This window comes from Anguilla rostrata, chromosome 8 (genome assembly GCF_018555375.3).
Source record: "Anguilla rostrata isolate EN2019 chromosome 8, ASM1855537v3, whole genome shotgun sequence".
NCBI classification, from domain to species: domain Eukaryota; kingdom Metazoa; phylum Chordata; class Actinopteri; order Anguilliformes; family Anguillidae; genus Anguilla; species Anguilla rostrata.
This window is the reverse complement of record NC_057940.1, coordinates 54361932-54385114: the sequence shown is the minus strand read 5'-3', so window position 1 is coordinate 54385114 and position 23183 is coordinate 54361932. Positions and strand designations below refer to the sequence as shown.

Sequence of the window (23183 nt, the reverse complement as noted above, 5' to 3'; positions counted from 1 at the left end):
CTAATATTGCGCCTTTGTGGCACACCCTACATCCTGCGTTGTTAATTCAACTCTATCACAGTACGAGTCCAGTTGGCACCATATGCACACAAGCTTCGTACAGTTTCATACAGAGTTCAGCGAGCTACACATCTGTGCCACGCGCCGGCTTTGGGCAACGGTTAGAAACTTGCTTCAAGTGGAATATGACCGGAGTAGACAGCTGCATTTGGACGTGGAATCTCGCGAAGCTCAGAAAACCAGCCGTAAAAGCCATTGCAGATAAGCTATATTTTAAACGATATAGGTCTGATATATGTTTTTTCGTTTGGTTTTTAATCATTTCTGATCCCCAAAGTCAACCCCCTTGCATTGGGTATCAGTTCACAGCTGGCTTGACGCGGGGTAGTAATCTTTTCAACAGGAGGATGTGCGCTCGTCATCAGGTCGGCCGTTTGCCCTGTCTGCGGTGCGCGCGCACCGAACAGACGCTAACGTACTGATTCAAACGACTAGAGCACGAGAACAAAGGTTCATGCCTTCTTTTAAAATTTCACATTCACCTCCGGGTCTGGCTTTAAGCACAAAAGCGGTCAAAAATGAATTGGTTGTCGCCCCCAGAAAATGGAGGCTGACAGCAAAGATGCACGGGCGTTAGGTGAGCGTGGCGAACTTGTCACAAAGCAGTGAGGTAGACCGCGACTCGTTGTCAGTTCTGCCACCTAGAACAACAAAATCACAAGTCTTCCACACCGCAGGCGACCGAACAGAGGGAAATGATATCAAATAGTCTCATCGCCAAGCGAGCAGGCGTTCACCGCGGTGCCCCCATTAGCTAGCCACGGCACGTCTGAGTGACACCGAAGTTACAATATCAAAAGTGCGACAACTTGTTCAAGTATATTTCCTCAGGCATACTGTTGAAAAGAATAAAAAAAGAACGTATTGCGCGGCGGGTATTTTATTCAGACGCCGACTCTTTTCTACTTGGACTGATGTGGCAATCAAACAACCTTGCAAAGAGTAATCAGTGGCAAAAAATAATAATAAGCGGTGTAACAGCGGGACCCTAAATTGCTCCGCGTTCTATTCAATTCTTAGAGTGGACCCAACTGTTCTGGTCTCCAGCCCTAGTCTTTCTGTTGCCAGGTAACGGATTGTACGAGACTCCTGTAGTCCTTCATTTTTACTTTTTTTGTTCTTTTTTCTTTTTGCTCAATTGTGCTCTTAATAAGAACTCAGAGAACTCAGTCTCCTCAACCCTAAACCTTCCTTTGGAAGGCCGCTGAACGTTAGAATAGCTCTGAGTGACCCTGCACCGATATCACCAGCTGAAAGGAACCGTTTTCCCATATATATATATATATATATATATATATATATATATATATATATAAGTTTCATATTATATATTATGTTGTATATATATTTTCAGTTTTAGAATATACCTTTGGCGAAAATAGTTTCAAGTGCGAGAAAGGTGTTTTGAGATAGATGTTTCTGATGACCAGCTGGTGTTATGCAATCGCTGGGGTTTTTTGGTCTAAAGCAAGAAAATACACTTCAGATAACAAGTAGCTTGTACAAAGATATAATTTTTTCCCCCCCGGAGGCTGTATATATGAACACAACATTTTTTAGCCTTTGTTCGCTATCGTCAACATAAAACTCAGTTGTTATAGTCACAGACGTTACATCTGTCATTCAGTGCAGCAGTCTCAGGTTGCATAAGAAAAAGTTCAGACTGAAAATGAGATAAGAACAACAGGGTAATATACGGACATACAACCATTGTGGAGGCATAACATAAGGCTTTTCTGGAGCTGAATTAAGTGCTGCAGCAGTGAATATTGATATAGCCTATTGATACATAAATACATACATACTTATATACACACATGTATAAATACATATATCATACACACATACACACATACATACATACACATACACTCATACATACATACATACATACATACACATACACTCATACATACATACATACATACACACACACACATACATACACACATACATACATACATACATACACACACACATACATGCATACATATATCATACACACATACATACACACATACATACATACACATACACTCATACATACATACATACATACACACACACACATACATACACACATACATACATACATACATACACACACACATACATGCATACATATATCATACACACATACATACACACATACATACATACATACACACACACATACATGCATACATATATCATACACACATACATACATACATACATACATACACAGATATATCATACACACATACACACACACACACACACACACACATACATATACAGTCGTAGCAGCCATGCAGGCACTGGCAGACACCTGAAACTATGGCCATCGCAAAGCTCCACTCTCCACTCTTGCTTCAGATCTGAAGAAATAAACCGCCGTTTCTGTCAGTCATTCCACTGTGAGAACACAACTCTGCGCTGTGGGTCTGAAAGGAGGTGCAGCTGTCAAAAAGCCACCGCTGAGAAAATAAAATAAAAAAGAAGATGTTTTGCACTAGTACACAGAAACAGGACACCTGAAATATGAAGTAAGGTTACGGAACAATGAATGTAAATTTGAGATTTCTGTTAGGAAGAGAAGGCAGTATGTACAACGCTGAAGCGAAGAAAGACTCCAGGAACCTACAACCTACAAATGTCTACAACCATCAGTCAAGCATGGTGCAGGATCAGTGCGAGTTTGGGGTTGTATAACAACATGATTGGTGATTTGGTCTTCATTGAAGGCACGATGAATGTGGATAAATTCTATGAAATCTTAACATATCATGTAGTAGCCTCTGGAGAATGTTTGATAGAGAGCAAGTTCATTCTACACCAATATAACGACCCCAAGCACACTGCCAAGAAAGTCAAGCTGCTGGTGCTCTCCAAACAATGGACACTGAAATGTGTTTGGAATTACTTGGATCGAGAGAAGCAGAAAATGCAACCAACTTCGAAGACTGAACTATGACTAAGACTGAAGACCTGGGTTTGGCGGGGGGGGGGGGGGGGTCCATAATCCAGTCGGAAGAGGAAGATTATTTAACTCTTAACTCCATGAGGCGTGACATCACAATAATGTGATCAGAACGCCCTTAACTGAACATTCTAATGCTAACACTACTGCGCACAATCACTACTGCCATTTTGAAAGCAACGGAGTTCCAGAACAACGACTTAGCATGTTGAAGAAGAAAAAAACATTGCAAAAAAAAAAAAACGTTCTAACGAGGGCTAAGGACCACTTAAATTAACTAAACATTCACGAAAACTTGGTTCCAATCGGTGTAGTATCGTCCAAAAGCTCCAGTGTAGTGTCTTACATTGTGAAGCATGTACTGCACAACTGATTTCAGCTTGAAGATTAGATATATACTTTTTTCCATATTTTACCCTGGAAGTGTTTAGGTTTGTGGTCCTCAGTAATCCCAGTCCTCCATCTTTGGCTTAGTTTTTACTTCTGCCCCGATTTTCAGTCAAACACATTTTCAAAGAGCAAGACAAGAACACAGAATCAAAAAACAGAATCAGAATCATTAAAATAAAACAAGTGACAGGAACATCACCACTTGAAAATGAAATGTTATATTCTGGGTGGTATTTTTTGGTTATACTGTTTTCTTTAATTCATGAGCAAGTTAACATTTCTACCTGTTCCACTTTCCTGCTGTTTTATTCTTATTATTATTAATCCTGCTGATTGTCATGTGGCTGTACCATATATTAATGTTTTGTATTTATATAGAGAATGTTAATTATTTTAATAATATATGAATGTTTCACATTTTCACACATTTGTGAGAAGTATTCTGATGCAATGTATTCTATATATTCTTTTCACTTTATCATATACTGCTATTTCAAAAGGGCAATATCAGGTAATATAATTAATATAACATAACATAACATAACATAACATAACATAACATAACATAACATAACATAACATAATGATGAGAACAGGCCATTCAGTCCAACAATGCTCGCCATTTTCCTGACTAAATTAGTGCTCTGATTACCTACAGACTTGATAGTATCTAACACACCGTTTCAAGCCTAGTCTTGAAAATCCCCTGAGTTTCTGTCTCTACTACATGACATGGCAGGCTATTCCACACATTGACTACGCTCCGCATTAAATTTGTTTTCCTATTATCTGTACAGAATATAATAAACTACTATATCTGCTGTATAATTACTGTATAACCATGGTATAGCTGTGGTTATAACTATTGTATATCCCCTGCATAGCTAACTATTGTTATAACTGCTTTATAACTACATAATGACTACCCAGTCAACAGAATTCACTTTTTTGGGGGGGAGGATCAGGAGGGCAAAAAGGTAAAATGGGTGGTGCCTGAAGGGTGGCCATTTGGACAAAAACAACAAGAACAACAACAACTGGTTTAAAAATGAAAAAAGGTTGAGGGTGACCATATATCGAATGTCAAAAACAGAGGACAGGGGTGGGTGATAATAACGAACATAATCCCACTAGGCTATTTGTTTATATATGATCTATGAGATGAGCAAAACTTTACCAGACATTTTCAGTAAAATAGAAATCCCACCTGGACGGACATTTTTGGTCGCAAAAACAAAAAAATGTCTGGGGAAAAAGAGGACGTCTGTTCAGCCAATTAAAACCAAGGGAACGGACGCATACGGTCTTGCGGCTCATGCTGGAATTAGCAAGGAACTAAAAAAATAAACCAAAAAAAAAAAACGGACGGCAAGATCAGGGGTGCAGGACGGGTGCCGCGAAATGGTGCCAGATGACCGGGTCGATCAGCAGCTATGACCTTGTGTTTTTATCTTCCCCCCCCGCCCCACCAGGAGCTCGGTTTATATGTTCCATCGCGGTCGACGTCCGCCCAAAAAAAACCGCACTGCTCCGTACCGCACTCCTGCCTAATCCGCATCGTCGTTAAAAAAAAAACAACAAAAAACAGCCAGCATTCCAAACGCAATTTCCTCAAGTCTCAGCCGGATAATGAACCTCACTCTCTCCGCCTTTAACCCCCACACCCCACCCCACCCCAGCCCCCCCGGGATACCCCTTCCCCCGAGACAAAAAGTTCAAGCACTCACCGCACCTTTCGTCCGAAGCGACTGGTCCGGGGCTCAACAGCGGGACGTTGCTCGTTTTCCGCGCTGAAAGAAAGAGCGGGATTTGAGCTGGGTAAAGAGAGAACAGAACAACAATACGCAGGAAAGCGCTCGTACACTCAATTGCACTTGAACATAAGAAAAGGATATAATGGTGGGGGGGGGTTTGGAGTGGGGGGTCCGCCATTGATGGGAACGGTGGGAAGCTTTCGGGGGGTGGAGGGCGAGGTAGAGGCCAGAGACGATTGCGGGGCTCTCGGGCAGTTTCCGCGCGTCGCGTCCCAGCGAGGGAGCCTTCGGCCCAGCTCGGTGCAGCAGGAAAGCCCCCGGCTTCAGCGAGGCCTCCGCGCTGCTGGCTGTGGGCTGAGGCTCCGCAGAGTGGCAGTGACGGACTGAGAAGCCCGGCAGTCATAGAGTGTGCTTTCTACAGACAAACACCCTCCCCCTTATGAATACGCATGCACAAACCACAGGCGCGCATGAACACACACACACACACACACACACACACACACACACACGCACAAATCCTGCACAGGCGCGCATGAACACACACACACACACACACACGCACAAACCCCGCACAGGCGCGCATGAACACACACACGCACACAGGCACGCGCGCATGAACACACACACGCACACGCACACATGAAGACACACACACACGCACACACACACACACACAAGCCCTGCACTGCCACACATGAAAACACACACACGCGCACGCACATATGCACACACACACACACACACACGCACACATACACACACACACGAACACACACTCACACACACACATGCCCATGCATGCACGTAAACAGACAAACACACACATTCGCACATACGCATTCACACGCATGCACACATATACATAGCTGCATTTAAGAAAATGTCAAATACCTCCCATCAATCAGCATGCAAGTCCCACCCTCAATCGCCCTGACACCACCTCCACATCTCTCTCTCTCTCTCACACACACACACACACACACTAACAGACACATGCCTGTATGCACTAATTCATTCATATATGCACACACATACACAGACGGACAGAAACACACGCACACAAGTATACACTGAGAGACACACGTATGTTCTACCTCTCACGTATAAGATATTCACACACACACACACTCACACACACACACACACTCGCACACGCACACGCACTCACACTCACACTCACACACACTCACACACACACACACACACTCGCACACGCACACTCCACACCACACTCACACTCACACACACACACACACTCACACACACACACACACACACACACACACACACACACACACACACACACACACACACACACACACACACACAAACTGAGAGCAAACACCACTCAGAACGAACAGCAGATGAAAAATAAAACCTACTTTTTCTTATGATTTGTTTGAGCCTGAAGGGGGAGAATCGTGCTCAAATAAGAAACTCGAGATACAATTTTAAAAGATTGCCATTTCCTCATTCTGCTTCATATAATCAACGTCATAATTCTCTGTTTCTTTGACACATTTTTTTGGAGTTCTGTATTTTTTTCAAGCTAAATGGACAGAAACGAAAGGAGGGTCTTTGCTAACAAACACTGGCAACAATGGAACCCTGGCCATGGCAACTGTTGCTAGGTAACAGAAGGAGCACAGAGGACTTTCTCAGAAACCAAAAACCCTTAAGATGGATTGACAAATCAATATAACACAACGAATGGATTGGTATCATTACTATGTGTATTACTTTGTTCACAAGGTCAGTCCCACTATTTTCATACACACACACATGCACACGCACACACACACGTACACCCACACACACGCGCACACACCCCAGTTCATCTGATTTGGCTTACACATACAATAATGTTTCTGTAATATCAGAACAGTTTAGCACTACTGTGCAAGCAAATGACAGTGCTTTTAGCATAAAATTTAGGAAGCAGTGATTGTCAATCTTGTTACCATACAAATAAATGCATCTAATACTTTCAGAAGAGCGGAGGGATATTTCACTTTGCCGGCAGCACAGATATAAACTATACCTAAAAAAAGAACCTTGTTACACATCAAATACATTAAGAAACACATCTCAAATACGTGTATTTGAAATACCCTGTCAGACCTGTCAGAAAGCCATATCAATGTGGATAGGGAAAGTTTTGAAGGAATCTTGCCTTAGAGAAGCGTTTGTAAAAGTTCAGAATCGATTTAAGTAAACAAACAATGAACAAACTATTTTTTGCATACCAATAATTATTACTGCATATCAACGTGCACAAATGAACGAAAATACAGTACGATACAATTTGGCCAAATCTCAAAGACAAATTGAGGCAAACTCCGAGATGTTCTGGCGATGTTCAAATTATTTAAACTATATTTGACGATCTGGGATCTGTTTTTAATAATTTAATTTAAACCTAAAACATGCATCTTTACCCGTGTATGTGGAACATTCGTAAAAATAAAAGAAACGCCCTCGCCCGGGAGGTGGTAAAGCCTTCAACGCCGAACGGAAGCTCTTTGGAAACGCCAAGACACGTAATTACCGGAAAAATTCGTGCGGTAAGCGTAGCGCGCGGCGGCCCCGGGAATATGCTCCGGAGTGGTGTTTACCTGGTCCTTTTTTTTTTTTTTTAAAGGAAAACAGTGCAGACCTGGCAGGGGCCGTGGGAGAACAGGCCTACTTGACGGCAATAGGTTATTCTGAAAGGCCCGGGTGAGCGTGGGCAGGCATTAGAACAGCAGCGGTTCCCAGACTGAAAGAGCTGTAAGAAATACATCATTCAAACATGTTTAGAATTAATGACATATGCAGGGTATGTTTAGCACATATAGGGCATATGTGTATGACTGTGTGTGTGTGTGTGTGTGTGTTTTGAAGATTTCAATGTGTATTCATTCTTTTTACCATCTTTTTTACTATGTAACGTTGGCGCCATCTTATGCCTTGAAAGGGAAATGGCATCTGCAAGAAACTATTTGAATGTAATTTAATGTAATGGTTCATTTTTGCATGCAAAATATGAATAATGTTAGGTGAGATGGAGGGACTCAGGTGATAATGGCAATCTATGCTGAATGCATTTGCTGTTATGAGCTTGGTAAGAATACTGGTAAAACAAAATGAAACAAAGCTGATGACAGTTTCAGTAATTAAAAGACCATATATTTCTTTCCTGTTATCCTAGACAAATTATGACCCCCCCCCCCCCCCCCCCCGGCTTTTGGTCCTGATTTTTTGAACTACCATTCCCAGAGAGTGATGTCACAAGTATGCCATTCCTTTTATGTCACTGAGAAAATAAAGGGAACACAGAGCTTCCACTTCAAGATTGTGATGTCACAAAGGAAACATTAAAGTGTGCGATTCCCAGGTCTTTGCGGCTGTGTTTGAAACAACCGTATACCACAAACTACATACTAGATACTGTATTAGTTGTGGTTTCAAGTGCACAGCCTATATCACAAAGAATATAAAGGCGACCAAATACCAAATCTCTTCTGTCGCACTCGTGAACCATTGTATGACTGAAACTTGAAGGAAACATCAGCGATGCTGCACCTAATTTTTTAAAGTGAAACAGAGTGCCATATTTATGGCACCAAAAAGATTTGTTTACGTCTGGAAAAGCATGCTCCTGAATATGCTCATCGACAAAACCCCAAAAATAAGCATATCATCCTGGGATTTTAAGTACACTACAGTAAGAGAATGTTTAGCCCACTTAACGACTCTCTTATTCAGTGTGCTAAACTTGTATACTCAATAGAAGGCAAGTGTGCTGATTTGGACATGGCCCTGGATCTAGTCCTGACATTCACCTGCAGCTACACTACACGGCCAAAAGTATGTGGACACCTGACACCCAGCGTCTCATTCAAAATTATGGGCATTAATATGGTCCTCCCTTTGCTGCTATAACAACTTCCAACTTCCAATAGCAACTCTTCAGGGAAGGCTTTATACTCAATGCTGGAGCATTGCTACAGGGATTTGCTTCCATTCAGCCAGAAGAGCATTAATCAGGTTGGGAACTGATTGGGTGATTAGGCCTGGCTCGCAGTCAGCTTTATAACTGACCCCAAAGGTATTGGATGGGGTTGAGGCCAGTCAAGTTCTTCAACACCGACCTCGACAAAACCATTTCTATATGGACCCCAAAACGGGGGCGTTGTCATGCTGAAACCCGAAAGGGGTGGAACAACAACCAGGAAGTGAGCTTCAAAAAGTCCGGTTTCAGCCGCCTGATTCTAACACAGGCAGCTGCAGGGGTGGTGGGGGGGTGCTTTTTCGGCACGCTCCGACCTCGGCTGTACCCGTTAGCGGTCCGCGGCGGTGCAAGGCGGACGTGCGGCTCTCTGGCCTTGCATCTTCCGACGCCGTCAGAGTCGCCCTGAACACGACCGCCGTCGTTATGGCATCACCGCACAACGCGGTTAACATTGTTACATCATCGGCGCCGCGCCCGGAACACATTCAAGAGAGATACCGACATGTCATTTGTGGTTGCATTGGACATTCGTTTTATTCTATTTTTTTTTTCGCCCCCGTGAAAAATTGTGATTATGTTTTAAATCTGATTAAAGGCGCTCGTCGTGTCCCTCTTGACGAAGGAGGGGGCTGTTGTTTTGCTGGGTAGCCATGGAAACACGCCGGGCCAAACTACCGCGCCACTTCCTGCCCAAGCCGACGCTTGTCAGCTCATTACTAATCGGGCCTTTCGGCTCGAGTGGGAGGGTCAGGGCCGCTGTTTTCCCCAATTCAATTATTATCGGGCCCTAATACAATCAGAGGAATCCGGCTCTCTTTGCACGGTTGCCGTTGGCGCAGACAGATTTTCGGTTATTGGATCAGTCCGGCGCCAACGTGACGGGAACCATTCTGAAGGACGAGGGATGGAACGGCTCTACGGAGGAGAAGAGGGGGGCGCAGGGTCACCTGTCAGAAAAGCGAGCAATAAGTATCACTTCCAACTTCTTGTCCAGGGTCTGTCAATCAACCCCACCACCCTACCGTCTCCTGTAATTAGTGCTTTTTTAGTTTACAAACAGTCCATGACACCATTTTGTTCGCACACACACAAACCTCTAACTCTTTACTGTTATTTAGTAAAACTCACAGGAAGGGTAGAGGCACCAGTTATAAGGAGATACACTTCCAGATTTACACTGTATAATAACACTGCGTGGTCTACTCTAGCTTATTCTTCTTCTTGGCTTTGCAGATGTTAGACCAGGATATTGTTCTTTGTTCTCGGCTAGAAATAGCTTTACAAAATAAGTAATTGTACCTTACTGAACCCGTGTTCAGCAGTTGTCTACGATCATGAAAATGCACTTTTTGTACGTCGCTTTGGATAAAAGCGTCTGCTAAATGAATGTAATGTATGCCAACGTGTTTTCCCTGTTTTTTTGTTTTTTTTTAAGGTTAGATAAAAGTAATGCTGCGCGTGTTTACAGCGTGTGCGGTGTTCGCTTGTTTGTGACGGGAGTTAAAAGCTTAAAAGTTCATTAGGCTACGTGTAGACTGACTGGTCACAGACAACGCAAAAAGGCCAGTTACCTGATTATCTTTAAACAGCACCGATAGTGGCATTCTTTATCTGGAGATGTTCGGTGATTTTTGATGCCAGGGTGGAAACGACTCCTAAGTCAACGGTGTAGTTTTTTCTTTTTTTAGATTTGTATGCTTAGCGCGTGCGCCAATGGGACCACTGATTGCGCGTTAATATTACTTCCCTGGACCCGACTCCAGCGCATGCAGGAAATTGGTAAATAAACGAATTAAGCGTTTGGTATCATCACTCGGACTCCTAATGAGCGCGAGCCACCACCGATCACGGGCTATGAGCGCTGACATTTCTGCCGTTCAGTCCCTGGCGTGGGATATCAGGCAGTCACGGAAGTTTGTAAACCTGTTTTAAATTTTATTTACATGGATCGAGAGGCAACAGTTTAACCCACTTGAGCTGCAGATTTTCTAATCAAGACTAACAGGCACAGGAAAATATAATCAGCAGGCAAGGGCGGGTCAACCAAAACTTGGCAAACGTTGCAAAACGATGGTGACCCTCAATCACAGCCAAACATAGTATGCGCCCATATATCTTTGCAGAGTCGGCTGCCGGCTTGAACACTATGCAGTCGTTTAGGGGCCATTTTAATTGTAGAGTATTGTTGTTTATGTAGGCTATCTGGAACAACTGGTTCCCCACAGGTGCATGAGGAAGACTGACAATGTTGCTCTTTAAGTACAGATTACTTGTTTAAGGTTATGTTTCAGATGTAAGCAAGGTAGGCTATAGGTCAGTAAAGCCACGAATAACACTCACGAGTTAAGCATGATTGAGATGTATGATAGGGCCTTCGGCTTTCATGACGATCTTGGGTCCCGTTTTTGTTCCCACCAATGCACTCCACCCAGAACAGACGGTGTGCGTTGAATCGCATTTATTCAAAAATCAAAACGACACTTTTTTTTTTGCATAATCACACGACAAAGAGCATAAAATAACTGAATCACCCATAAATTAACGAATGAATGTATAAATTGAGTTAAACGGAGCAAAAGATGGCATGAAATTCTGTAACAGAAGATGCATACGTCACCTTAATTGACGGTATTTGAAAACGGACCGTTAAAACATTAGCCTGCACGTGGCCAAGTTCATACGAATTCATATCGGCTGGGAATGGAAGCGTCGGTTGGCGGTTATAAAACCACCCAATTTCCCTTCCTTGTTGCCGTGGCTGTCTGACGCCGGTGATATTTTTACGGCGGGTCTTCGTCCAGCATCTGCAAACGTAGCAGGAAATTGAATATCGGACCAGTAGAACACTTCAGACCTCCCAGTCCAACAAAACACGGCTCAACCCCCCAGAAAGAAAAATTATTATACTATTTCATTACATTTCACTAATTTGCAAGTCACCTACATATACATTACATAATTTACAAACTAATCGCGTTTTCAGAGCACATATTACCAATTAATCGCCTTTAATTAATAAGTCAGTCAATCAGTTAAATATACTGTTGTAGTACAGCCACTTTACAGACTATAGTTCAAAAAACAGCCAGTTATATATTGTAAAAGTAACATTTTTTTAAAAGTCAAATAAAAAAACTCAGCTGATAAAAGATCTGGAAATCATGTAATGTCTATAGAAGAAATATAGGCTAGGAAATGGATACAGAGTGTGTGTGTGTGTACGTGTGTGTGCATGTGTGTGTATGTGCGTGTACATGTGTGTATGTGTTGTGTATGTGTGTGAACGTGTGTGCATGTGTATGTATGCATGTGTGTGTGTGTGGGTATATGTGAGTTTGGTATGTGTGTGTGTGTATGTGAGTTGTGTGTGTGTGTGTATATGTGAGCTTGGTATGTGTGTGTGTGTGTGTGTGTATATGAGAGTTTGGTATGTGTGTGTGTGTGTTTGGTATGTGTATGTGTGTATATGAGAGTTTGGTATGTGTGTGTGTATATGTGAGTTTGGTGTGTGTGTGTGTATGTGTGTGTGTGTATGTGAGCTTGGTATGTGTGTGTCTGAGTTTGTGAATCCCCCTCCCAGCTCTAGCCGTTGAGCAGGCCCGAGCTCTTGGGGCTGGGGTCCCCGGTGAGGCTGGTGGAGGGCGGGGGGCCGGGGAAGGGCTTGGCCCCGCTCCGGCCCCCCAGGCTGTGGAGCTGCAGGGCGACCCGTCGCCCGGCAGAGAGTTTGGCCCCGCAGAGCAGGCCCCTCAGGGCCCGCCGGTGCTCCCGGTGCATCAGGCAGTACAGGACGGGGTTGAGGCAGCCGTTGACCTGGGCCAGGCAGGAGGTGAGCGGGAAGACGTAGGTGTGAGCCAGGTAGAAGGCGGAGCTCCACTTCACCGCGTCCAGGTGTATGAGCAGGCCCCAGAAGGTCAGGATGTTGTTGGGCAGCCAGCAGACGCAGAAGGCCAGGATCACCACGGCGACCGAGCGGGAGACCCGGGCCCGGCGGCGACGCCCGGGGTCGCCGTGGTTACACAGAAAGCGGAGCAGCAGCAGGTAGGACAGGAGGATGACAGCGTAGGGGAGGAGGAAGCCCACCACCACCCGCAGGAGGTGGTGCAGGCCCAGCCAGAAGGTGCCGTTGGGGAAGTGGAGGAGGCACACCCGGTCACCGCCCACATCCGTCACCTCCGCGAAGGCCGCCCTGGGGGCGGCGGCCAGCACGGACCCCGCCCAGATGAGCGCGGCGGCCAGGCGGGCCGCGCACTCGCCCCGCGGGCCCGCCCCCGCCCCCCCGCCCGGCGCCAGGGCGGAGGCCACGCTGCAGTAGCGCGTCACGCTCATGGCGGCCAGGAAGAAGACGCTGCCGAAGAGGTTGAGCGAGGTGAGGAAGGAGGCCGCCTTGCAGGCGCAGCCGCCGAAGGGCCAGTGGTAGTCCAGCGCCGCCTCCGCCGCCCACAGCGCCATGGCCGCCGAGAACAGCAGGTCCGTTGCCGCCAGGTTCAGCACAAAGAAGTTGACGGTGCCCTTGGCGGCGGCGCCCCCTCTGGCGCGGAGGAGGCACAGCACCGCGGCGTTGCCCGCCAGCCCCACCGCCGAGACCGCGAAGTACACCGTAGCGACCGCGGCGCGCAACCACGGCGACCCGTCGCCGGGAGCGTACAAGTCCAGGGCGTCCGAGAGGTTGCCGAGCGACGCCGCCGTACGGTTGCAAACTGGCCAGTCGAGGCACAGGCGCAGGGTCATGTTCAAGGGCAGCAACCTCAGGAGGTCAAACGCACTCATCTTCAATACCAGAGTACCTTTCACCCAGCAGGCTGTGCGAGGCAGTGAAGACCTGAGAGTTTGTGTCTTCAATGCACAGGCAAAAAAAAAAAAAAAAAGACTAATGATCTTTTTGTTTGAGGTTCTCCTTTATTTTATTTTATTTTTTTATTTTTTGTTTTTAGTAAATGCAAATCTAACCTGAAGGCGTTTCCATGAAGTTAGTGCTCGGCTTGCTAGACGGATTTTCCTTTTTCTTTATAAGGTTTTCAATGGCACGCGAAATATTAACGGTAGGGCTGGGAATCAAATGATCTTCTCTGATTGGCTGGACAGCCTTAACCGTTCACTTTGTATGTTGCAGGTTCTCCAAAATCACGGACTTCCATACCTAAAACAGAAAAAATATTAATCCCTAAATTTCAGCCAAAAATATTATTTCTGAATCTTATAAGCAATGGCGGAATCCTGCAAGTTATAAATTAAATTATTCTCAACAAATTATAATTCACAGAGAGAAATGTAGCCTATCCCAAGCAACACGGTTAGATTTCAAATTTAAAAATTAGCCATCCATGCTTACTGCGGCGAGCGCACGTGCAGTAAGCCTACTGTCGCGCAATCTTATATTTTCTTGTATTTTCAAGAATTGATAAGTGTGTTTCAGCCCCCCCCCCCCCCCCCCAATCAATGCATTCATATTAACAATTAAAAGTAAAAAGATTTACATTTACAATAAGAAATGGCTATATAAAAAGCGAATAACGTAATACAATAATTTACAACACGCTGTTAATTCATCAGACCTATTAATATGCCTATATAAAAGAATGTATATAAATAGCCGGCAGTAAATTATTTCACTCTTAATTTGGCTATTGCAAACGGCTACATTACAGACATGGCTGGATCACATTGGAAAGATGACAGTACATTTGACTTTCATTATGTCACAAATGAGGACCCCCTTTTCAAAGGTCGGACTTAAAACTTTCCAGCAGTAATGCAAAAAAAAAACGTCGCCATGGTTACAGATTCTTATAAACACATAAAACCGCAGGTGCAATTTGGTCTTACCTGGACAAATACGTTCACGTGCATTGTATAAATACATTGAAGAGCAAATAAATAGTGACGTATATACTCGGTATAGTTTATTATGGAAAGTTAAAAAAAAACCACCTTGATTGTTGTTAACCGTTGATGAATGAACCCGTCACAAAATGATTGGTACCAGGATCTCCACCGCGCATCAGTGACTGCACTTCGAAGTTGCAGATTTCCACGACAAAACACAATTCTGTGACGCCACTTGCCCAACGCACTTCCAAAAATGCATTTACGACGCTAAAATTGACGGGACAGGAGCGATACTCACTTGTCTAGAAGAAGTCGAGCGCGGATCGCCGCTAAGCTTGAGTTTGCTTGGGGGTCCTCACCCACACATTCGTGCACCATGGCGTAACTAATCAGCCATGAAGCGACTGCGGAATGAAGTGAATTAGGCGCGCCAAGCCGAGGTTTTATATTGGTTCGTTTCTGCCCCTCCCCTTAGGCCCTGAACCTCGACGTAGTGTCCATCGTTTTCCCTCGAGCACCTGTGTGATAACATTGCGCCACTTTCTCGAAATAATAGCCTATGCGTGTTTAAACTATATTGTCAAGCCCTTGCAACATTTAATAGCCTGATCGGATTCACATTACTGATATCTATACTTCTTTTATGACTAGTAAAAATCTGAATTCCAGATATCTCCATTTAGTCTAGTTGTAATAATTTCAATCAAAGATATCTTTAATTTAAGATATCTAAATGATCTTTTTTGATATCTGAAAGTAAGATACTAGTCAAAATACAATTATAGATATCTTAAACTGGAATTATGACTGGTCAAAACTAAAGTGGAGATAATCATTAATCAATAATAATTTTGATTGGTCAAAATGCAGTAGTAGGGTGCAGGGGGTAGCAAGAAGGTCCTGGGTTCGAATCTAGCCTGGGCCTTTCTGTGTGGAGTTTACATGTTCTCCCCGTGTTCTTGATGTCAATAATTTTAAGTAGTAATAATTTGAATTTTTGAGACCAGAAATGTAATTTTAACTAGCCTATAATTAAAATGTTTTTTTAAAAAAATATAAAGTATTACATTTGAACTAGTTAAAATAGGAATTCTTGATATCAGAAATAGAAATTGAAGTTTAACTAGTTGTGTTCCCCCCATTCAGTTCAGTGGGACCTTTCATTTTTGATATCAGGAATTGAATTTTAAAATTAAATTCCTGATATCAAAAATTCGAATTATAACTAATTAAAATTGAATTCTTGACATCAAAAGCCAGGTGAATATAAGCTTAAATGGCTTGCCATACATCTGTGTCATGAGTTGAATGACGATGTCTGATGCCATTATAGATATCTTTAAAAGTATGTTGACTAGTCAAAATATATTTGAAGGTATCTAGTATTATTGTTTGAACTAGCCCGTTTACAGTGGCAGATCATGAATTAGCATTATGAATAGTCACATTGTAATCATGACTTCTCAGAATGCATTAGTAAATATCCAAAATGTAATCATGGATATTTAAGCAAAGCTATTAAATGTTAGCTATTAAAAAGGGCTTTCCATAGTCTACTTAGATTGTCACAAAAATCAACAAATAAACGCAATAAGCGACCGGTGAACCAGCGACATTTATTTGCGGATTGGCTACATTTATTCGTGGAAGCGGTTATGACACATTTATTTGTGGATCAGCTGCATTTATTAGATAATTTTTAAGGCAAAAATACACGCATACGATACCAACTGATCTCGTCGGGGGATGTGTGGCTTTAAGTCCTGGGAGAATTTGGAATGTTCTCTCCCAACAACTGATTGGTCTTAACCAGTTCGACTCCCTTAAACACTTAACCTATTGCACAGATAAATACCTGCCACACCACACCACGCACCTCCCCAACAACACCTGGAGCAATAAAAATCTAAGGTATACAGGTCCTGGTTGTCACTTCATCACAGTCCGAAAGACAGGGTGTTTTCGTACGTCCGAAACGTTTCGCGGAAACTTCTGAGGAAAACGAATCGCGTGGCAGCTAGGTAGTTTCTTAGAGATGGACGTCCGTCTGTTGGTGATCTCTGCGGTGGCAGCCTGCCTAATATCCGGTAACTTTAATCTTACAGAATCTCCGTCTGACTGAGTTTTCTTGTTCTGGCTTCCGGGCGGCAACAGTGTTTTTAAGCGGGTGCGAAAGATAGTATGTGAGGTACTCCCCGGGTGATTACTGAACTGTGCTTCGTGTCCCGGGCAGAACGTTACCGAGACTGAACAGGGTCTTGAGCTAGCAATGTACAAAATTCAGCGCGGACGTTTTCTCCTCTTATCTACACAGAATCGACTGGATGGCATATTAGTAAGCCGTCCTCCGACCGTGCACTGCAGCCTCACGTTGGCATATCTATATATTTTTCTTAATGATCACTCCTGACCAGTGGTGACGAGCCCACCCCCCCTGCTGGCTGAATATCGCACATCCGTCCATTTGGTGAACTCCACCAAGCTGAAAGAGGCAAAGCCATAGAGTAGGGGGGGGGGGGGCAATTCCGGTCCTGGAGGGCCGGTGTGTATGCAGGTTTAACTCCGGTCCTGGGGGGCCAGTGTGTATGCTGGTTTAACTCCGGTCCTGGGGGGCCAGGGTGTATGCTGGTTTAACTCCGGTCCTGGGGGGCCAGTGTGTATGCAGGTTTAACTCCGGTCCTGGAGGGCTAGTGTGTATGCAGGTTTAACTCCAGTCCTGGAGGGCTAGTGTGTGTGCAGGTTTAACTCCAGTCCTGGGGGGCCAGTGTGTGTTTGCTGGTTTTTGTTTCCACCAATTACTCTGACTAAATGAGCTAATTGGCTGCATACACCAACACCGGTTCACTTGTAGATTAGATCACAGTAATACATTTCATTTAGGGACACAGGAACAGTCTTTGGCTCTCATTCGTTCACTTATCAAGAAATGTAGGTGACATGTCAGATGGCGTAAATATTAGGGGTAATTAAATAATTAAGGGCAGAAGTTGGCATGGAGACCAGAAACAGATACGGCCCTCATTGCCCACCCCTGCCATACAGCTACGATGGCTGAATCAAAGAGCTTCCCTGCCGATCAGAAGCACTGGACTCATTAGCTTTCTTATTAACGACTTGCGTGAGAGTCCATTTTGTCTTCCTCTACTTCAGGAAAATTATCTAAATGCAAGTGTTACATTTTTTTAGAATACAAACAAAGAGGATACAGCGCACATAATTATACCATGATATTAAAGGCATACTATGCAGGATTTTTTGTTGCCAGTGTTTACAATCAAATGAGTCTCCTCCCCGGCCTGCATGTCAGAGACACTCAGAAAGATAATGGATGGATAGATAAAAAGTATGTCAGCAGCAGAACTAACCCACCCTGGCGTAATATTATGGTACTAGATTGCCCTCTGGTGGCTGTCTTTGACCCTACATACACAAGACATCGAGACCGAGAAGCAGCTTCCGAGTCATTTATAAAAAAGGGACTGGTGGTGATGGAGACATCTGCAAGAGCTGGTTCTGCTTTGAGGCCTTCCATCCCACCACATAACCAGCTACACTAACAGTTTAAATTTTTTAAAACAAAAAACCTAACTTTTAAAAAAATATATAAGATTATACTGCAAGACGACAAGACATTAGGCAGGAAGTTAGATGCATACATATTTATTTTCACAAGCACATAAGCTAAATAATTTATACAATCAAAGCTTTACATAGAAAATAATTATTTGTGGAATTATACTATCACAAAACAGAGGAACCAGCCAATATCAACACTTGCAGTGACCTAGTGTATGTTGTCTGGACTACCTTAGATTAAATGCATATACTGTAAACAGATATTGTTCACGTGCAGAATTAACTGTGCAGCAAAAAAAAATAAAAAAAATAAAAATAATAATAAAAAGCTCACAGCACAGTTTCGATCAATTCAACAGCACGTTACTATGGCAACACTCCCAGTTTCCAGTGTGGGTGATACTGGCCAGTTTGGCTCAAATGTGGCAGTCGTGTGGAGTTCTTCAGCCAATCTGATTGGCTGAGAAGCTCCGTGTGACACTTTTGAGTCACCGATGACACAGATAACCGTGTCGCTTGGTGAGTGCAGGTCAGCGCAAGGGTAACTGATGCAAGCGTATTGAGCGGCATGCTTGGTTTGGGCTTACTTACTCTCTGAACATCTTTGCCAGGCATTGCACCTTAAGCCCTGGGTCTGGCCCAGATGTTTCCCTGTGAAGCACCCCTGTCACACAGTGACTCTGACCCTCAGCTTCCCCAACCAGGAGCGTCATTAAGCTGGAGGGTAAATATTCAGCTTACCTTTGCATTCCTCTCCCTCTCTCTCCTCTGTCTCTTTCCCTCCCCTCTTCTCTCTCCCTCTCCCCCTCTCTCTCCTCCTCTCCTCTTCTCTTCTCCCTCTCCCCATCTCTTCCCTCTCTTCTTCTCCCCCTCTCCCTCTCTCCTCTGTTTTCCTCTCCTCTCTTTCTCCTCCCGTAGCAGCGCTCTCAGGCTCTCTTTGGGCCTAAGCCCTGCAGTGGTAGTTGCTGTGGATCTGGGGGTTGATCTGGCATGTGACAGCCAGCAGGTGGCGCAGTACTCTCTCCCGGTTGGAGCGGTAGCTCTTGGTCATGGACTGGATCTTCTGCTGCGTCTGCTGCTCCACATCAGAGGAGAGATCGCCCTGAGACCCCAACACCTGAAGAAGAGAGAGAGAGAGAGAGAGGGAGGGGTGAGGAGAGAGAGAGAGAGAGGGGGGAAAGGGTGAGGAGAGAGGGAGGGGGGAGAAAGAGAGAGAGAGGGAGAGGGGGAAGAAGAGGGTTAGATTCCCAGACCCCCACTGCACAGACCCGCCATCGTCCACGACGCCCATGTCACACAGACCGCCCATCGCTCAACAGACCGCCATGTACCAGACCGCATCGTCACCAGACCTGCCTCTCACACAGACCCCGCCCATCGCTCACACAGACCCCGCCCACTGCTCACACAGACCCCGCCCATCGCTCACACAGACCCGCCATGCCACACAGACCCACCATCATCACACAGATCCACACTCCCACAGACCCCCACCACTCACTGCTCATACCGTGTGCTGTTTCTGGGCGAACTCTCTCTCTCTCTCGCTCCTGTACTGCTCGATCTCCCCCTGGGCCTCCTCCTTGGCCTGCCGCAAGCGCCGAGTCTTCCCTGGATGCGAAGACACCACTTTGCATGCTGGGATTGCTCTCAGATGAATCGCATGCACCAGTGCCTCAAGGCGACTGGACTACTCAAAACGCTTTTCCTATGGCCACTATTATTTGTTAATTTTCCACCTGTATCAAGGGCATAATTTACGAGGGAATAGAGGGGTTTTTACACCCCCCCCCCCCCCAATATTTAAAAACAGGCCACATAATCACTCCAAAAATACAGCATGATGAACACATAATAAAGATGAGGATTTCACGTTTTGTGATTGGAATATACTGAATATCACCTGGGTGTTTGTCACGGAAGTCACAGGTGCCACGGATTCTGTGACTTTCACCTTTTTTTTGCCATATCCGTGATTTCCATCGTTTTTAGTGTTTCCCGAGATTTTTCAGCAGTTTGGGATGGCAACTGTCAATCATAACGTGGCCTGCCATGTTATTTGTATAGGCCTGCACAATTTAACAACAGCCTATAGCCAAATGCTGGGAGAAACAGTGGGAATACCCCGGGATTAAGATTGCTTGTCAGCTGTTGCATATAGATGCTTGACCGCCCAAAACAATATTTACTGACCAGTAATCTGTAGTCATTTCACCAGAAATGATCATTTCACAGCCGTCCTTTTAAAAAAAGCATTCTTCTGGGTAGTATTCGGGGTCTATGCAATTCAAGCCCCCCAATATTGAAACTAAACTTACGCCCTTGGCAGGTGTATCGGTAGTTAATCATGTCGTTTTATAATGCCGCATAATAATGAACAGTTAGTAAACCTCTACTATCCCTTATGATGAAATCTGATTGTCGTACCGCGCCATACAACAAAAGCAATTTTAAACATTTAATAGAAACACGCAGCACATAATGCTTACAGTAAGCTACACGGGTAGACATTCTATGTTATATACTCAAATATAGCTATTTACCCACCCTTAACCTTCTAAAAATCAGTATGGAAATGGAAGTTTGTGAAATCTGATTTGTTACAGCCAGTATTATTAACCAGCATTATGTTACTAAGGGGAAAATGTACTTTGAGTAAAATATGCTCCATAAGAGCAGATTTATTAATGTTACACTGTGCAGTACTATGTGTACCGTTGGTCAGAAGAAGCAATTGAACTACTACTTAATTGGCAAAGGAAAATCAGGCAATTACTTTCGTGGTCCTCTCACTTTAAAAACCCAATTCAAATGACCCAGGTATGTTGTCCACAGCTGTTCCTTATCTGTATTTGGAATAGCCCGACCGTTATGTGACATACGCGACAGCACTGTAGCCTAAATATGACGTTGGCGAAAAAGGGTCACGAGACCATGCGAACGTGTGTAGGTACGCAGTCGCAGACTACTGAACTGTGTACGTTCTTATACATGTCTGTGAAGCAGACTCATGATAGCAATGTAAGCGCTATTTATACTCGGCAATACTGACGTAGCGCACTGCCGAGCTACTTGCAGACTACACGGTGACATCTGACGGTAGTCCTATCCACAATTTCCTCGAGTAGGCTATATGTACCAGTAACTGATTTCCATTTGATAAAATCGTTTAATGAGTTTCCCACGTTGAAAACAACGTGTTTTTGTCAATTGCATTAGTTAGAATATGTATCTTCGGCCATCTGAATGTCGACACAAATATGGTCGAGGAGGCTCATTATTAAAATCCGAGCGCATGTATGTTTTATTTATCAATTTACTGAAATGGCCAAATCAATGAGTATGCGTTTTGGCATGACACAATTACCACTTCATTCTCACGCTAATAATCTAATGGTGAAAACTCCTTAATCGCACTTACTCTTTCTCGCATCCGACACTTTCTCGGCGGCACGTTTCTCCGCTTGCAGGAGTTGCTGAATACCCTGGGACTGGCTCGCCATTTTCGGCTGATCTTCTTTCCTCTCAGATGTTTTGCTTCGTCTCTCCTCGCGTCGCAGTTTCTGCGCACAACTCCTGGCGCTTTCTAGACTCACGCGCACACGAACCAGGAATGACGACACGGCGAGCGCGCAGCCTGACGCACTCGACGCCGTACGCTCACATTAATAATGGATGGTATCTAAAGCTTTTTAAATCTCATAATCGCAACGTCCTTCTCAGTAAAGGGGGTTAACTCACCGTTACCACTCACCTGAGGTGATGCACAGCAGCCGTTTTGCGCCGGAACACTCGCCGTGCATAAGGTTCAGCGGATGCTGTCGTCCTGTCTCGTTTGGCCCGTGTTTGCTGCTTGAACTTCATTAATTATCTGATTCATGTATGGATTTACATTCGGGAAAGTTGCTGTCACTCTGGTCCAGAGTGACAAAAAAAAGCACACATCACGGTTAGATCAACAAGCTGAGGTGACATCATCATCATCATCATCAGCGATCACTCGGGGTCAAGTATGACTGTCCTCCTTCAGGGTCCTTGTGGGTCTTCAGGTGGGCGAAGAGGCCGATCCTGGAACCACATATTTTGGTGCATTGTGGGCAGGGGTGAGTGGTAGTTGTTGTGCGTGTAGCTGGGGCCTTTTTGGTGGAAGCTCTCTCCTTCCCGAGTCTGCGCTTGTCCTGTGCAGCACGGCGGAGGTCGTTGTCATAGAGCGCAGCTCCTTTACAGACTATATTTCTCCAGGTCTACACTGACAGTGGCAATCAGTACGTAAACTTATGGCATGACTTTAGGCACTGGAGGGATACTGAGGGTATACTGCTTGTAGAGTGCGGGCACAGTGTCAGGTGTGTCATAGACAGGTCCATTAAAGTCAGAATAAAAGCCCAGTGTTCAGGGTTACGGAGGCATATCATTCCCACCGCATCTTAACGGGCACTGCTGAACCTCAACGAAGAAAAAAGAAACATTCAAATAACATGTTAAGTTAGCAATTAATTAATTTATTTATTCATTTATTTGTTTAAATCTCCAGGATTCTCCCACCCCAAAAATATAAACTCCCTCGTTTATTTCACAAAAAAAGAAAGAAAAAGGAGATAATTCCATTGACTGCATC

The 23183-nt window shown here is 44.4% G+C and overlaps 2 protein-coding genes across 2 annotated transcripts; both read right to left on the bottom strand.

Moving 5' to 3' along the window:
- Window positions 1–11579: 11579 nt before the first annotated feature.
- Window positions 11580–15388, bottom strand: LOC135262107 (relaxin-3 receptor 1-like). The gene is made up of 2 exons (XM_064348956.1): window positions 15288–15388; window positions 11580–14300 (listed from the first exon to the last, which is right to left on the bottom strand). Exon 2 carries the CDS (start codon window positions 13928–13930, stop codon window positions 12746–12748), a length of 1185 nt encoding a protein of 394 aa, XP_064205026.1. The 5' UTR covers window positions 13931–14300; window positions 15288–15388; the 3' UTR covers window positions 11580–12745.
- A 4019-nt stretch (window positions 15389–19407) lies between these two features.
- LOC135262106 (V-type proton ATPase subunit G 2-like) lies at window positions 19408–22173 on the bottom strand. Its single transcript, XM_064348955.1, has 3 exons — window positions 21987–22173; window positions 20076–20176; window positions 19408–19682 (listed from the first exon to the last, which is right to left on the bottom strand). Exons 1-3 carry the CDS (start codon window positions 22066–22068, stop codon window positions 19509–19511), a joined length of 357 nt encoding a protein of 118 aa, XP_064205025.1. The 5' UTR covers window positions 22069–22173; the 3' UTR covers window positions 19408–19508.
- Between the last annotated feature and the right edge of the window lie 1010 nt (window positions 22174–23183).

What these genes read in the sequence shown, in the direction of transcription:
- LOC135262106 (XM_064348955.1), bottom strand. Translation starts at nt 22,068, where the DNA reads ATGGCGAGCCAGTCCCAGGGTATTCAGCAACTCCTGCAAGCGGAGAAA. An exon ending in AGTGTCGGATGCGAGAAAGA is followed by an intron (nt 20,177 to 21,986) that starts GTAAGTGCGATT and finishes CTTCGCATCCAG; the next exon opens with GGAAGACTCGGCGCTTGCGG. An exon ending in TCGCCCAGAAACAGCACACG is followed by an intron (nt 19,683 to 20,075) that starts GTATGAGCAGTG and finishes TCTCTTCTTCAG; the next exon opens with GTGTTGGGGTCTCAGGGCGA.
- LOC135262107 (XM_064348956.1), bottom strand. Translation starts at nt 13,930, where the DNA reads ATGAGTGCGTTTGACCTCCTGAGGTTGCTGCCCTTGAACATGACCCTG.